The sequence below is a fragment of the Euprymna scolopes genome, chromosome 43 (genome assembly GCF_053919585.1).
Source record: "Euprymna scolopes isolate OS-2025 chromosome 43, ASM5391958v1, whole genome shotgun sequence".
NCBI lineage: Eukaryota > Metazoa > Mollusca > Cephalopoda > Sepiida > Sepiolidae > Euprymna > Euprymna scolopes.
Genome location: NC_136524.1, coordinates 46,017,987 through 46,036,550, shown reverse-complemented (window position 1 = coordinate 46,036,550; position 18,564 = coordinate 46,017,987). Strand labels below are relative to the sequence as shown.

General features: G+C 34.5%; 1 protein-coding gene across 1 annotated transcript in view; it reads left to right on the top strand.

Annotated features, from left to right (window-relative positions):
• The first annotated feature begins 13,941 nt into the window (after positions 1-13,941).
• The window catches only part of LOC145268311 (uncharacterized), a 12,531-nt gene continuing 7,908 nt past the window's right edge, over positions 13,942-18,564 (top strand). The window contains exon 1 of the mRNA XM_080123769.1: positions 13,942-15,261. Within this exon, the coding sequence (XP_079979895.1) occupies positions 15,097-15,261 (165 nt within the window). The 5' untranslated portion in view covers positions 13,942-15,096. The remainder of the gene's footprint in view (positions 15,262-18,564) is intronic.

Below are 18,564 nucleotides of genomic sequence, written 5' to 3'. Positions count from 1 at the left end.
CCTTATTTCTGATACCAAAAAGGATTCTTTAAATTTTTTTTTAAAAAACTTAATTCACCGTTGCTGTTGCTAATGATATTCATTGTTTTTAAACTACCAGTAAAATTAAAATCTATCCATCATGACATCAAATTACGATGTAAGTTTAGTTTACTTGCATAAAAAGCAAAAACAGCAACAAAAAAAAAAAAAAAATGAAACTTTGCATAAATTTGCTATGTAATCCTTTTAAGACTGCACTTGATTTACAGGGTTCTGGAGAATATTTAAAAATTAAATAAAACATTTTTGTCAAGGAAGAGGCTTAACCTGGCTGTTAAAAAATCGATACAAGCCTCATACCCAAATATGAGTGATACATAAGCTCTTCACTGACCTGGTTTCAGACAACATCTATCTAGACTTCTCTGGAGCCTACCTGAAAAAAGTCCAAGCGGGCTACAGGAGGAAGTGCCTAGGCACCAGGACCAGTTGTTGATTAATAAGACCATCATTGAACACTTTTAAGTAGAAAAAAAGAAACCTAAATATGGCATGGATTGATTATCAAAAAACATATGATAGTGTTGTAACACTGTTCGTTCATTTTCTTTCACTGTTGAAAGAACCAAATCTGTTGGCACTGCATTCTCTATTACTGATGCTGCCAAATTGCAATTAAGATTTCCTAAGAAAACTTTGTTTCGCCAGGCAACCACAATCACCCCCACTTTGCAGTGTTTGTTGAAAATTGTGTAAATAAACGTTATTGTTTATAACAAGCGCATTCTGACATTTTCTTTCGGTTGCTTAGCAACTTTTCTTCCTTCCAACAGCAAATCTAACCTTTGTCAACTGAACTTCACCCATCTCTCCTTTCTATAGATCTTAAAGCAACATGGGCATGGGAGGAAACCAAAAAATGACCAATCGAAATGTGGTAATCATGAGACCATTGGCCAAATCAGTGTCATGGAGTAATTGTACTACAGTGTACCCCACATGTGGCTAGTGCATTGCCTTGATTTATAAAAAATCCATCCAGTAATCAAAGAGACCATTATTGTGCGACAAACAACTATGGCATTCAGCCACACTAGTGGAATGATAATTTCTGACATTAACATCTGACAAGGAATCTTCCAAGGGGATAGCCTATCTTGTTTACTCTTTTACCTGGCAATAGATCCGCTAAGCAAACTACTCAATAAAAGCTGGAGTGTCTATCTATAATCCGAGCCAAGGCTGCTAACAAGACCCAAACAAAAAAGTCAACCAGCTGCTCTTCATGGATGACCTCAAGCTGTATGGCAATTCAGAGGCTGACTTAAATCAACTCTTGCAGATCATACATAACTTCTCCAGAGATATGGGGTGAAGTTTGGTCTGGACAAATGTGCTAAGTGCTTCATCAGAACTGGGAAGAAGTTCCGAGTAGAAAGTATACAGTTTGATGAAAATACTGACATCAAGGACCTAGAAGAGCAAGAAAAATACAAATACCTTGGCATAAAAGAGAACGGTTCAATTCAGCATGCCAAGATGATAGAAAGAATTGGCAGTGAAGATATACACCATGTAAGGAAAATTTATAAAACAAAGCTTACAAAGAAAGAAACCAAAAAAACCTGCCATTAACCAACTAGCCACCATGTGATACTATGAAGGTGACCCATGAGTCACCAAGTGCTGAGGGGAGGGGCAATAGATAGGAAGTGTCATACAAATGTACAATGAAATAGGAAGTAGCAAACAATGAATCTGTAGGTATTTTTTTAGATCGAGCCTTTTAGATTTGACAATGACAATAGAAACCTACAGAACAGATTACAAGAGAAGGGGAGCTTCCTGGTGGCCGGGGGTGAGGGCGACTTCAGATATTGATGCAGAAGAAAACAGTTAGTTGACATCGAGCTGCCGGTTGCGACGGATGGGGGCTGATAGCGACACTTATGGAAAATTTTTAGAGCTGCGAAACAGAGAGTCGAATTGCGACTGATAGACGAACGTAACATCGATAGAACTAGGAGAAGACACACACATATTTTCAAGTCCAACCGTCAAATATAAGTGAAACATTGGTGTTTGTGTTTTTCCTTTCTTGTTCCACGACTTATTTTATTTCCACTTTGTGACCCACGTGTGTTCCGTCGGCAGCTGCCAGTGTGAACCAAAAGAGGATGACACGGCCAACGAAGACCGATGAAGAGATGGGGGTAGTAATCCACGGCACACAACTATGGGGTCGATGGCTTGTCATATGATAACATGCAACTTTGGCAGACTAATGATAACATGCAACTTTGGCAGACTAGATACTATGTTGACACTAAAGAATAAAAGACAAAGACCAATGTTTTTTGTATCTGCCCAGAGGAGCAGTTTGGTATTTCTTTGCTTTTTTTTTTTTTAGCTTCTTACATCAAGTGGCTTTATGCCTTATCTGGAGCGATTTCCATAAAAAATGTAAATAGATAACACTTTGATACTTATGCAGAACTAGCAGGGGTACCCAACGTTGTCCAGGTGTTTGGAGGTGTGTGTCTAGCAAAAAAAAAAAAAAAAAAAAGAAAATGGTAGTAGGCAGACAGGCAGGCTCAAAACTGTACCGCGAAGGAGGAAAAGAACGTGAAAAAAAAGAGGATAGTGAATTCAATGAGTTGGTAATTAACTTTTGCTCGGGTGGAGGATATTGGCACAAGGACGAAATAAAAAAAATAAATAAAGATAGAGAGAGAGGTGGGATTGAACTCGAAAACGTAGGGTAATTAGTCTTCCTCACTAACCATTACGCCAAAGAGGACAGTGAATTCAATGAGTTGGTAATTAACTTAAGAATCATAGGATTTGTCACGCACGCATAGAAATGAACGTTGCTTTTAAAACTGGCTTAGGGCCAGGTAAGCTTCCTTTTATTTATTTGTTTCCCCACGAAAGCAAATTAGACACAAGGTCGTTTTTAATGATGGGGAAAACCAGTTCCTCCAAAAAAGGGCACTCTGGCAGCATCCAAATAAATAGTAATTGTCTCAGTATAAAGGGTTTCCCCTATATTGACCAAGGATGAATTACAGAACAGATACTACCCGAGCGAAGGCCAAGAGTTGGTGGCTGCATTCGATTAGTTTCGCTTTATTTATACGAAAAAGACAAACAAACACTTGAAACGAAGGAATTTTTAAAAACTCAATCAAAAAAAAAAGAGACAATGTCCATTTGTGAATCTAAAATATTACGATCTAGGAAGTATAAAAAACTTCTGGAATCTAACCGATGTGAGAACCTCAACGCAAAAAGTCTTTCATGGACATACACAAACGATCACACCCATTTTGCCTTCTATATATTAGATAAGGATCGTGCTATCATTGAAATTTTCTGGACATTTTATGTAAAATTCCAGAAATTGTAGAATGAAAGTCTCATTATTTTTATTTTGTTTGTGTAAACGCTGACCAATTTCTTCAATCAAAATTATATTCTGTTATTACGAAGATAATTCAATGAAAAATAAATGAAAATATTTGTTGTTGTTGTTGTTATGAAGAAAATACAATAATTGATTAATGAGCAAATTTTTACAATGTTTTAAATAAATTCCAATTCAAATCAAGAAAAACACTCATTGCAAGATAAGTTTCATAAAAGTTCCATAAATAGATATTTATTTTATATACACACATATATATATATATATATAAACAACAACTGATAACCAACATAAAACATTTTTATAAAATTCTTTCCTTGTTCATGATTTTTTATTTAAATCGGGATAAATATTTTTTAATGTTTTATTATACAATAAACCAAGGATATCAAATAAATATTTAAAAAAAATTTATTATATGATAAACCAATGATATCAAAAAAATATCTTTTTAATCTTTTATTTTATGATAAACCAATGATATCAAATATTTTCTCCAAAAAATTATATGGTAAGCCAATGATATCAAATAAATATTTAAAAAAATGTATTACAAGATAAACCGTGATATCAAATAAATAATTAAAAAAATTTTTTATTATATTATAAACCAATGATATCAAATAAATAGTTTTAATTTTTTTATTATATCATTAACCAAAAAAAAAATTATTATAGGATAAACCAATGATATCAAATATTTTAAATAGATTTTTATGTAAGATAAACCAATGATAGAAAATAAATATTTAAAAAAATTTTATTATGTAATAAACCAATGATATCAAATAAAACTTTTTAAATTTTTAGTATGTAATAAACCAATGATATCAAATATTTAAAATAATTATTATACGATAAGCTCATAATACTAAACATTTTAAAATGTTTCATACAATAAACCAATGATATTAAATATTTAAAAATTTCATTTATGATAAACCACTGATATCAAATAAATATTTTTTGAATTTTTAATATATGAGATACCTATTGGTATCTCATATATTAAAAATTCAATATAAAATATTTAAAAAAAATATATGATATCAGATTTTTTATTTCATGATAAAGTAATGATATAAAATATTAAAAAAGATATGATAAACAAATTTTATCAAACATTTTTCTTATTTTTTTTATTGTTATAGTATAAACTAATGATATTAAATATATTTAGATTTTTTATTTTATGATAAACCAATGATATCAAATTTTTATAGAACAAATTTATTATCTGATAAACCAATAATATCAATTAAATATTGTTTAAAATTTGTTATTATAATGGTAATTGTGGTTGGTACTGTGACATAATTCTTAAATTGAATTATGTGTTTTAAGAAAATTTTAAAATTTAATTTTTAGGCCGACAAAAAATGTATCGTTTATTTTTTGTTTCTTGATTGTAGCCAAGGTAAAATTAAAAAGACATATAAAAAGAGAGAGGTGAGAAAAACGTTCAGCAGATGAGAGCGAGTTGACAGGTCACCCGGTCAGGACACGCTTTTTAACCCATGCTAGTTACTAAGCGAACAAAAAAAAAAAAGAGGAGGATAAGAAGAGTACTGAGAAGAGAGATAGAGAGGGGGGAAAAGAGACATTTTTGTGGTAAAAACACAGTCAGCCGACCCGACGAGCCGGGTGCACATGGAAAATTTCCACCCAAAACCGACGACAGAGAAAGGAGAATGAATCGATGTCGTTGAAATATAGAATGTTGACACTACGAACATGAGGGACACGGCACACCAAAAAGAATAACCGAGACAAAAAGAGATAATGCCGACCATAAAATGATGAGGAAACGGCAAACTTTACGAATATATTTTTGAATTATGGACTAATGAAGAGACGGATATTGAAGACATTTATTTCAACCAACTGCCCGAAACAAAAGAAAAAAAGTAAAAACTGTGAGTCCCCTCTCTCTGCATACCTCTGTTCGTGATGTGGCGAGTTTATTTTGCTATTGTTTTGTTTGTATTGATGTATTTTTTGTATCAATATATTTCTTGTCTGCATTTTCAGATAGTAGATTAAGATACCCCTTCCACATACTCGTAACTTGTTTTTTTGTTTTGTTTATTTAATTTCATTCTCCCCCTCCCCCCACCATAGTTTAATTTTTTATAATGAAATTAACTTTGAAACGTTACCACTTGGGTGTCTGAGTTCGTTATTTCTCGCAGGCTGTTGTATTCGTCCTCATGTCTCCTTGTATTTTTACCCTTGTCACATGTCCGACAAATATTTGTTCTTTTCCTAAATTTCTTTTTATATCCCTTTATTTGCTTTTTATCTACCCCCCCCTTTTTGTCGCATGTGTAAACAAGTGAATTTAACATGAATAAATGAGAAAAACAATCCAATACATGTACATACATACATATATACATACACGTATATATATATATATATATATATATATATATATATATATATATATATATATATATATATATATATATATATATATGTTTTTATTTTTTTCCTTGTACACATTTTTGTGAATTATTCCATGGATTTCTGCCTTTGGATTATTATAGACCATCTTCTTCCAATTACGGGATTTCCTTGGATTTTACTTGTACAAATGGAAATTCTTTAAACTTTCTTGAAGTTTTACATTTGGATTTTACCGTCACTGGATTTTTTATCTTCCATCAGACTATCCATTCATGTGTAATCACCTTTTTCTTTACCTCTGCTTAACTTATTTTGTTTTCAAGTAAGATCTTTGACTTACTTGTTGTTTCATCAAATACTTCTGCATGCAAAATCCGATCCCGTATTTTGCTAATTCCTACCCTCTGATGAGAAGGAGAGTATTTGTTCGAAACTCCGCAGATTAAGGACTATCCATTTATCTAGTGTTTCCTTTTCAGATTAAATATGTTTTTAACTCATTTCAAAGTGTTTTTTAACATATTTTATTAACTATTTGCTCATATTATAAGCTCTATTTCCTATTTGGTTTTATCGAGCTTTTATATCTGGCTGAGATAATTTTATGAATATTAATTCTTTAATATTTATAATTTACTTTAATTTTACCATCTTAGATCATTTTGGTAAATTCAATTGTAATTTTCATTTTATTTTATATATATATATATATATATATATATATATATATATATATATACATACATACATAACTACTTCATTTATATATAAACAATCAATATATATATATATATAAACATATATATAAATATAATATAATATAATAGATAATATAATATAATAGATAATATATATAAATATATATATATAAACAATAAATCAATATATTTATATATAAACAATCAATATAAACAATCAATATATAAACAATCAATAAACAATAAATAATTAATTATATATAAACAATCCAATGCACACAGCACGCAGAAGAGACAGTTGCTTCACTGTCTGTACAACTTTTTAATTTAAGATACGTCCACAACGGCACAAATTCTCAACGTTCATGACAACGATGATGATGGTTGGTATGAATTAGTGAATTTATCATGAATAAAAGAGAAAAACAATCCAATACACGTATATACATACATATATACATACACATATATATATATATATATAACTACTTCATTTACTCATATAAAATTAATATACAAAAGTATAAATTTATGCATAAACTTTAAGTATTTACTTCAAAAGTGCTCAATACGTAGGTAGAGCTAGTTAGTAAGTTATAAAATATATATGCCGATTAAGCTACACTGAATATTCCGCGTTTCATCCACTCTAGCCTGAAGAGTCCTAGAGTGGATAAAACGCGGAATATTCAGTGTAGCTTAATCGGCATATATATTTTATAACTTACTATATATATATATATATATATATATATATATATATACTCAAAAAACGAGGTACTACAACAAGGTACTAGGATACCATCAGAGATCAGTGCACAAAGGAGATTACTGGATGGTTCACATCAACAATTGAAGCACAGATTCTTACACAGAAGTTCTATAGCAAACCCCACTCTCCCCAATAGTTTACTTCTACTTATGCAGCTGCCATAGCTCAAAGGCAACATGCTTACCGCAGATTTAGTCAACATAAGTCCAGTACAAGCAGACAAAATTTTATAGAAGCTAGAAATAATTGTAAGAAAGCAATAGCAACAGCTAAAAGCGACTAAACTGAAACCACCAGAAAATGCATTGAAGCGCAGAAATTAGGAACTCATGATTTCTGAAAAATCTACAACAGTGTAGTAAATGATGGGCAGTCAACAATTCCCCCACTCCCATGAGGTTGTTTGCACGGCAACCGACAAGACTAACCTGCTTGCCCATCAGTTTGCCTTAAACTCTACTTTGGATCCAGCAAACCATTCCCTCTCTGATTTTCCTTTGCAGAGAGAAACCACACTAGATGATCTGAAAATCACCCCTTCTCAAGTACATGATATCATAAAAAACCTAAGCACCGCAAAAGCATGTGGACCTATCTCAGCCCGGCTGTACTATTAAAAGATGCTTTGCTGAAGTTGCTCCAGTTCTCTCTAAACTTTTCAACAAATGCCTTAACGAATCTTGCTTTCCTGACTGCTGGAAAACTGCTTATGTGGTACCAGTTTACAAGAATTCTGGCAAAAGAACTGACCCATTAAATTATTGTCCCCATTAGCCTCCTCCCTCTTTTTTTCCAAAATATTTGAATCTATAATTAATCAAACTCTTGTTCATCACTTTACAGTTGCTAAACTTCTGTCTGAATTTAGGTAAGCCCGTTCTACAGCAGATATCCTAACTGTAATCTATGAACATATATACCATGCACTGGACAAAACAGGGTAAGGTAGAGCGGCGGCCTTAGATATATCTAAGGCTTTTGACAGGATATGGCATGATGGTCTTCTCAGAAAAATCATATCATATGGTATCACTAGACAAATACTTAACATAAGTTAATCCTTCTTAAATAAGGGAAGAATCCGGGTTGTCTTCGATGGTCATATGTCAAAACAATATGATATAAATGTAGATGTACCTCAGGGATCGATCCTTGGGCCTTTATTATTCTTGATATTCATAAATGACCTCCCTGATAAAATTGTCTCTGAGATGGGAATATTTGCTGACGACACCATGCTCTATAACAGGCATGAGGGGAAAATGAATGAACACATATCCAAGGCAAAGGCAGAAACCCTAGAGGAAGATTTCCAGTCTGTAGTGGAATGGGGAAAAAAATGGATGGTAACGTTCAATGCTGCCAAAACTAGTTTCCTTCAATAATTACAAAAAACCTCCTCAACCCCTAATAGCTATGGCTAAAGATATATTACCTGAAAGTACTTTGTTCAAACTCCTTGGCTTAACGTTCACAGGGAACATGAGTTGGAACACATACACTGAGGGCATTGCCACAGCTGCTGCAAAGAAGGTGGGTTCTCTCTACCATGCTAGAAAGTTACTTACGCCTGAAAGTATCCTAAACTTCTAAAAGGCCAGGATTCGCCCGTATATGGAGTATTGTTGTTATATTTGGACTGGCGCATCTGCTACTAGTCTCTCTTTAGAAGCCACAGGAGCGCTACTAAAAGCAGTAAATATGGTTATAAATATGATTATAGTTATATATAGTATATTTATATTTAAATCAGTTTTTTTTTTTTAACTCAACGGGGTTAAATTATATTTATTTGTTAGGAAAAACGCGCTAAAATAACTTAAAACAAAAAATATTGGTGCGTCCGATTGTCGTCAGGAGCGATGTTTGCTGTTATCGTTTTCATTTTCTTTGACGCTTGGTGTATTTATAATTTTTTTTAATGATAACAACAACAATCGCTCCTGACGACGATCAGATGCACTGATAGATAGCACTTGAGAAGAATATAGCTGAACAACCACTTTTGGGCGCCATAATATACACCATGCCAACTGAAATAAAAAAGACCACTTGGCAAATTAAAAAGATATCCAGAAAGATTGGAAAAAAAGAATAACTGTCGTCTTCAATCAATGCTTGAATATATGTATATACATATAAATATATATATGTATATACATATATGTGCATACATATATACACATATGTATACACATATATGTATATATATATATAAGTTGGTGGAGGCTTTTAAAATCCATTATGTGGAAGACCAGTACCCGCATTAAGCTGGTCTGCAGTTCAACTTGTTGCTGGCAAGCTTGCTCTTGCTTGTTGCTGGATCTCAACATTTTGAACCGAGAGAGAGACTTAGCTGTCATACAAAACTAAAACTCTGTAATAACATCTTTGCACAGATACTTCCTCAGACATTTGTCTCCAAAAAAAAAAAAAAGAAAGAAAGTCCTGTGGCGATGGAAAAGTTGTCACATGTGTAAGCCTGACAGGCTGGAAGCATCTAATAACCGATCTACAACCATCATATGTATATGTGTATGTATCTGTGTATATGTATGGATATTTGTATTTGTGTATATGTATATGTATATGTGTATGTATGTAATTCAAAAATTAACACCGAGATTTATGACTGCTTGTTTTACGTGTTGGATCTGTTTTTATTATTGGATTCATTTAATTGTAAACTGTCGTCATAACTATTGAGGAATTCTACCGTTTTCAAACGTTTCTCTCAATTCAAAAATTAACACTGAGATTCATAACTGCTTGTTTTATGTGTTGCATGTGTTGGATTTGTTTTTATTTATTCATTGTTGGGGCTCTGATGAGCAGTGACTGTCCTTCGCCATGTAACTGATCCCCCACTGCCTTGTTAGCCAAGGTTTTTTAACTAAAGGCTAAGGGTGAGGTAACCCTGACAGAAACCTTCAGAGGAGCTTAGGCCCTGTCTGCTGCAGAATGCATGACCCACAGGCATGTGGAGTATGCTCTGATGACTAGCAACCTAAGTCCTAGATCTGGATCGAATGGTATTGGGGTGGAGAGGGCTCCAGCAAGCCATGGTCAAGGCAACCTCTCTAGGAGAAGCAAATCTCTGATTTAAAAAAACATACAGCAGAAGACCAGGTCTCGCATTAAGCTGATCTGCAGTTTGATTTATTGCTGGCTATCTTGCTCTTGCTTGTTGCTGGATATCAACATTTTAAACTGAGAAAGAGACTAGCTATCATACAAAGCTAAATCTCTGTAATAACATCTTTGTATAGATACTCCCTCAGACATTTGTCAAAAAAAAAAAAAAAAAAAGAAGTTCTATTGGCGATGGAAAATTGTGACGTGAGCTAGCCTGACAGGCTGGAAGCATGTAATAACTGATCTGCACATAGGTGACAAAAAGCCTATCCTAACATCGCTTTTTGCAACAATACTTAGACATTTGTTTGCTTGGTGGGGCTTTATGTGACTTTCAGGATAGCACTGCTCACCCAAGAATTTGGTAGGGAACAAGAAAATACGTCCTAAACAAAACTGCCTTTGACCTGCTGGTTAGCAACCTGCGGCTGACGGCTGTTCATATTAACAGGGACAGAAGATATTATGCTAAATGACACCCACTCCAGCTCTGTTGCTGGAATGTGAGAACACTTATTGACAATGGTAAAAGACTAGAACGGAAGACTGCAATTTTGACTAAGGAATTGCAAAGATACAATATAGACATTGCTGCACTCTCTGAGACACGTTTCGCAGGTGAGGATCAACTGGTTGAGTGCGAGTCGGGCTACACGATCTTCTGGTCTGATAGAGCTGAAAAGGAGAGGCGTGAGGCTGGTGTTGGCTTTGCAGTTAAGAACTCCTTAATTGGCAAGATCGAACAGCCAGTAGGCATAAATGACCGTGCAATGACATTGAGAATGCCCCTTGCTGCTGGTCATTACATGAATGTTCTTTCTGTCTATGCGCCGACTCTTACTTTGTCTGAAGACGATATTACTTCCTTTTATCATATGCTTAGATCTGTTATCACCGGTTTGCCAAGTGCTGAGAGTATGGTGGTTCTTGGTGACTTCAATGTACGGGTTGGATCAAACAATGAGACTGGCATGTATGGCATTGGTAAAGTCAATTCAAATGGTATGCTGCTTCTCCGTCTCTGCAGTGAACTAAATCTTGTTATCACCAAAACTTTTTCCCACCAGAAAAACAAGGAGACCTAGTTCCATCCTCAATCTAAACATGGTCATTTGCTTGATTACATACTGTGTAGACGTGGTAATTTTGGAAATTTTTTCAAAGTTAGAGTAATGCATGGTACCGACTGTGGTACTGATCATTTAATGGTCAGAGCTAAACTGAAAATTACAGTCACAAAAAAGCCGTTTCAATGGAATCAAAGTGGCTAAACATATTGATGTTTCCAAATTGAAGGATCCAGTCGTACAAAGTTCCTTGAAATCTGCTTTCAACCAGGTGGATTTCTCAGATGGTGATTGGGAGACAGTAAGAGATACAATATACCAAAAAGGTGTTGAAGTTCTTGGATTGAAGGTTCCTAGACATCGAGATTGGTTTGCTGATAATTTCAATCTAATTAACCTTTAAAGTGATAGAAAGTGGAAAACTTATTTGAAACTTCTTAACTCTTCACCTCTGAACAAGCCAGCGCTCGCTGCCCACTTCTCTTCTGTGCAGAGTGAGGTTCAGTGTTGTGCGCGCCAAATAAAAAACAAATGGTGATCTGACCTCTCCAAGGGGATACAGACTGCCTCTGATCATAGAGATGTCAAGACATTCTACACTCTGCTTCATCAGGCTTATGGTCCGAAATCCTCTTCAACTACACCACTCCTGGTGAAGGACGGGAAAACCTTGCTGAAAACCTCAGATGAAATAATGCATCGATGGCATGAACACTTTCATGATCTTTTTCATAACCCATCCAATGTTGATATTGCTGCAATAGAAAGTATCCCGCAATGTCCTTTTGTCCGGAACTTGATGTTGAACCGACTCTTGTGGAAGCAGTTTACTGCATAAAACAGATAAACTCAAACAAAGCCCCTGAGCTGGATGCCATCCTGTTGAGCTGCTGAAACATGGTGGTGTCAATGTACATTGTGTGGTCCACTCTTTGATATTGTCAGTAAGGCAGGGTGACCCGGTTGCCCAAGATTGGGTAGATGCCATATTGGTTATGTTGTACAAAGGAAAGGGTACAAGGTCTGATTGTGGAAATTATCGAGGTGTCTTGCTGCTGAGTGCGGTTGGAAAGGTATTTGCACGGCTCTTGCTCAACTGATTGGAAAAGTATGTATGTCCTGATATCCTTCCGGAATCCCAGTCTGGTTTTAGAGGTGGATGAGGAACTGTGGATATGGTGTTTTCTGCTATACAGCTTTTGGAAAAATGTATTGAGCAGCATATGCCTCTTTGCCAGGTGTTTGTGGACTTAACCAAGGCGTTTGACACAGTCAACCGTGAGGCTGTCTGGAAAGCGCTGGAAAAATTTGTCTGTACATCTGCTTTTACAGTCAAGTTCAAGCAACTTCATCATAGTGTGAAAGGTCGCGTCAACTTTAATGGTCGGCTTTCGGAAGAGTAGCGGTGATAGTAGGAATGTCAGCCTCACTCAGGACGCTGGTGTTGGTGCGTCGGTCCTTCCAACTGATTCTGAGGATTTTTCGGAGGCATCTTTGGTGGTACGTCTCCAGGGTTTTTACGTGCCTCCCGTATGTGGTCCAGGTCTCCGATCCATAGAGGAGTGGGCAGCAAGACAGCTTTGTATACCATGATTTTGGTCTTTGCCAGAAAGTCACGGTTCTCAAATACTCTCTTCCTTAGCCTTGAGAAAGCCCCACTGGCACAGCTGAGATGGTGTTGTATTTCATCATCTATGTTGGCTTTTGATGATAGGATGCTGCCTAGGTATGGGAAGTGGTCCACATTTTCCAGTCTAGTGTTGTCGATGGAGATGTTTGGGAGTGAGACTAGAGTACTGTTTGGTGGTGATTGATGAGGGATTTGAGTTTCTTTTTTATATTGATTGTTAGTCCTAGCTGTTTGTACGCCCTCGTGAAGGCAACCAGTGTACACTGTAGGCCCTCTTCTGAGAGGGCTACAAGGGCGTTATCGTCTGCATACTGTAGCTCCATAATGGATATGGTGTTTGTTCGACCTTTGGCCCTGAATCTGTTGATGTTAAAAAATCGCCCGTCAGTTCTGTACATAATCCGAACTCCACGGGGAAGATGTTTATCCGTGAGATGTATATATGTATACGTGTATGTATGTACATGTATATATATATATATATGTATGTGTGTATGCATATATGCATATGTGTGTATATGCATGTATGTATATGTGTGTATGTATATATATATGTATATGTATGTATATGCATGCATATATGTATTTATGTGTGTATGTCTGTGTACATGTATGTATATATGTATGTATGTGTGTATGTATATACATATGTATGTATACTAATGTCTGCTTGAGGGTGTGCAAGTCGCTGGCAGGGCTGAAAGTTCATCTTTGGGTAGATGGACTTTTAGTGACTGAGGGAGTAGCATGTGTCTGACAAGACGTTGCAATCATCATTATCATATATATATATATATATATATATATACACACACACACACACACATGTATATGATTATTGGCTCTTCTTGACAGAAGTTTGTCGTATCTTCGTCTGTGTGCACATAGGTGACTTTTTAATCCAGCTTTAGTGCTACATAAAAGTACACATATGTGACATAAAAAGTTTCCTTCTTGTAAAGGTGATCGCATGATAATATTGTGAATCCTTGGAAGCCGTGTCAAGCAACTTTTAAATTTACAGATTAGACCACAAATTTGGAAACTTAGCATTGCCGGATGTGCCGTAAAAGCCTACTCATAAGACTCTCGTTCCTGTCTTTGATTTTGTGATTTCAGATGATTTACAAAACCAGCTTTTGACAAAAGATATCTGCCACATACAGCGCACTTCTGCTCCTGTTGTAATTTCTCTGACATAATATATTTTCGTCCTGATTTCTTAAAACACGTTTTAAGACAGCAAAAATCTACACGCTGCTCTTTAAAAATCTTACAACTTTCTCTGATGGTTTTCCTCCACAGTGATCGATTTTTCACTTGGGCTTCCCAGTTATGTACATCCATCTCAAGTATTTCCAAGTTTTTCAGAGAATCCTTAAACCTTTTTTTTAGTTTATGTTATGTGGTCTTTTACCCTTATTTATCTCGTGATAAAACAATTGTTTAGGAAGTCCTTTGTCTTCTATGCTAACAAAGTGTCCAGTCCAGCGCATCTGATTCTAAATGATTTTCATTTCTATACTGTGCTATCGGATCGTTCAAGAACTAGTGTCAGGCATTAGAGTCCTCCAATTAATATTAAGTATTCTTCAAATACAGCTTTGATGAAACCCTTAAAATAGCTTGGGATATCTCTCTCAATATATATATATCTCTTTACTGCTTGCGGAATCTAATATATAAAAGCGAAAATATGTGTGTGTGTGTTTCTACGTCCGCCAAAAACTTTCGACAGACATAACCAAAATTCACAAATTTGGTATCATATCAAAGCTCGAACCTCTGGACGAAAAATATCGAAATTTTGGCCCAAACGGTCAACTCTAAGTTGGTCAGCTAGCCGTTTTTCTGCTTTGGGTGTGTGTGTGTGACATTTTAACGTTAAATACTACATAATATTAACTAAAAGTCCTTCAACTAGCGTTAATGCAATGTTTACAACTTCCATTTGTTCAAACACTCTAGATTGACTAATGTATTCGCCTGAATTCAGCGTATTTCTTAATTTCCTTCAATCCACGTGTCGATTGTTTGGTGGCCCTGAGGTAGATGCTCGGCAAATGGATCAAAAGGTGGCTTCATGGCTGGATTCGAAACTCATGACCGGCAGGAATTGTCACCTTTATACTGATGATTACGTAAGTATGGAACACTAGTGTTTGTAGGTATAAAGAATAATTATTATTTAATTATATATATATATACAGGGTGAACGAAAAGTAGGTGAAAAGTAAAAAAACACATTTATTTAGAGATCACGTATACGCATAACTATATGTAATAATACAATTATATCAATGAAAATTGAATGTTAGTTATCAACGCAAGTGTTCAAACTGTTTTCCTTCTTGATTTACACACAGCTTTGAAATCTCCCTCTTTTCTACTTTTAGCTTATCCTGTATATGTATATATATATCTCACTCTCTTTCTCTCTCTTTATGGTTAATGTAGCTTGCTTGAAGCATTGTTTAATCTTCTATATTATAAATCTCACCTGTCTGTTTAAATGTATGTATGTATGTATGTATGTATGTATGTATGTCTTCCTGCCTAAGGCTTTCGACAGAAGCGTTAGATTTTCATGAGCTTGGTATCATTTTGAAGCTCGATCCTTCAGACGACAAATATAAAAAAATTGGCTAAAAACATTAATTATTTCACCCTCAAGTGGGTACTTTTCTACATGGAGGGCTCGCTTTTTTTTTTACTGATATTTTTTTATTAGTCTTAAATTAAACTTTCATCACTTCCGGTTTGACAATAGATGCAACAGCAAAGGCGTCATTTTTTTTTATCATGTTCTTTTCCTCCTTCACGGTATGAGTTAGAGCCTGCCTGCTTACTAACACTCCCCCCACCTTATTTTTTGATCAACACAAACCTCCAAACATTCGGGCACCCAGGCTAGTCTATAATATAAATCTCAAATGCATGTTGGTGTGTATGTTTGTATATCTTGCTAAAACTTTCAAGAACCGTGACCAACACTGACAAAATTGGTATCATTATAAAGGTCAGTCTCTCTGACAATAAATGTCCCAAAATTGGCCCAAAACATTAATTCTTTGACTGTCAACTGGGCCGTCTTTCACAATGACGAGTCACTTTTTTTGTCAGCATTTTTGCAAAGTCATCATATGCCTTGCAATGACTAGTCTTATTTTGAATGTTGTTTGTCACAGTGGGTGCAGCGACTAAACCGTTCGCTTTTTTTCTCACTTCCTTTTGCTCTTAGCATTACAGGTTCGAGCCTGCTTGCCTACTACTTCTTTTTTGTGCTCGCACGGGTACTCGCTATTTTCACTTTTTTAGGGGGTTGGTTAATTTTTTTTTTTTTAAACATTTTTTTGGGCTCTTTTGCTCAATACCCTTAATATAAAACCTCTCTACATCCAGGCAATGCAAGGTACCTCCCCGCCCTAGTCCATTATGTAAATCTCAACTACGTGTCTGTGCATTTGTGTTGTATATCTGCTAAAAACTTCCGGCAACTGCATTGGACTAGGTCTGAAAGAAAGATGCCCCAGGCACATAATATGTGAAAATTAGGAAAAAAAAAAGATCAACTGGACCATTTCTTGCAAGAGGGTGTGTGTCACTTTTCATGTTGGGATTTTCATAAGTCATGCATATGTAGCAAACTGAAAGTTTGTTTAAAGACGTTATTCTGCAGCATCATGATGTCATATGTCATTGTGGCCATGACAGCTAGCATGTTAACTTTTATCCCTCCTTTTCCTCTTTCAGGTTTGAACCCAACTGTCGCAGCCTCCCCCCCTTCTCGGTCGCGCAGGCACTTGCTGTTTTGCTTGAAAGAAAAGTTGTTTTAATTCATATAATTTTTTTTTGGGGTGGAGGGATTTTCTTCGTATTCCTTCTGTCGAAATATCTGGTGGGGGAGATTGTTCTTTTTTTGTGGGGGTATCAATGAAAGTGCTCAATATCCTTAGTAAAGCAGCTGTGTCCAAACTGAACTTCATGTCGACCTGGGCAACACCAAGTGTCCATGCTAGTGTGTACATAAAGTAAATCAAAATTTCTAGAAGGCAATATAATGCAAAGGTGTAACGGATCGACACAAACTGAAACAAATAAAAATGTGAACGTGGAATAAGCTATGCAGATTAAGCTTTATTGCTCCTATATATATAATAAAACCTGAAGAAAGTGCTCAATACTATTGTAGAGCAAATATGCGTTTTATTTTTTATTACCGTATCTTTCTGTTAAGTTACATTATTGTTTCCGCTACCCGGCCGTTTTTTTGGCCATCTGTAGCGTCCTCAGACTTTTACGGAAGTGTTCGCTATTATGGGATGAAAGAGTGAAAGAGGTCATTCACTCTTTCATCCCATAATAGCGAACACTTCTGTAAAAGTCTGAGGAAGCTACAGACGGCCAAAAAAACGGCCGGGTAGCTGAAATAATAATGCAACTTAACAGAAAGATACGGTAATAAAAAATAAAACATATATATATATATATATATATATATATATATATATATATTTTATACACACACACTTTACATCTATTGTGTTCTTACTTGCCTCATGTGATCGGGTGGGAGTATCTGTGTTATATTTCAGGAAATAACCATCATCAGATGCGTGTTAGAAGTTTTTTGAAGTATTACACTGTCTTAGCATAATATTTTTCCTGTGTTTGCAGACCATCAAAAATTGTGCGACTAAGTATTAGTGACTAAGGTGTTAGAATATATAAAAATATGTATACCGTGTGCAAGTATATATATGAGCTGATGTGCTTGCTGCATTCAGCCACACTGATAAGACTTGAAAAGTTGAAACAGCTGAATTTGGATGACATATATATATATATATATATATATATATATATATATATATATATATATATATATATATATAAGCCCAAAGAATCCTATACTGGATGAAACGCGGAATATTCAATGTAGCTTAATCGCCATATATATTTTATAAATTACTAACCAGCTCTACCTATGTATTGAGCACTTTTGAAGTAAATACTTAAAATTTACGCATAAATTTATACTTTTGTATATTAATTTATGTGAGTAAATGAAGTAGTTTATATATATATATATATATGTATATATATATATATATGTATATATATATATATGTATATATATATATATGTATAAGTATATATATGTATATATATGTATATATATATATATATGTATGTATATATATATATATGTATATATATATATAAGTATATATATGTATATATATGTATATATATATATATATGTATGTATATATATATATATGTATATATATATATATGTATATATATATATATGTATATATATATATATATATGTATATATATGTATATATATATATATATGTATATATATGTATATATATATGTATATATATATATATGTATACATATATATATATATGTATACATATATATATATATAC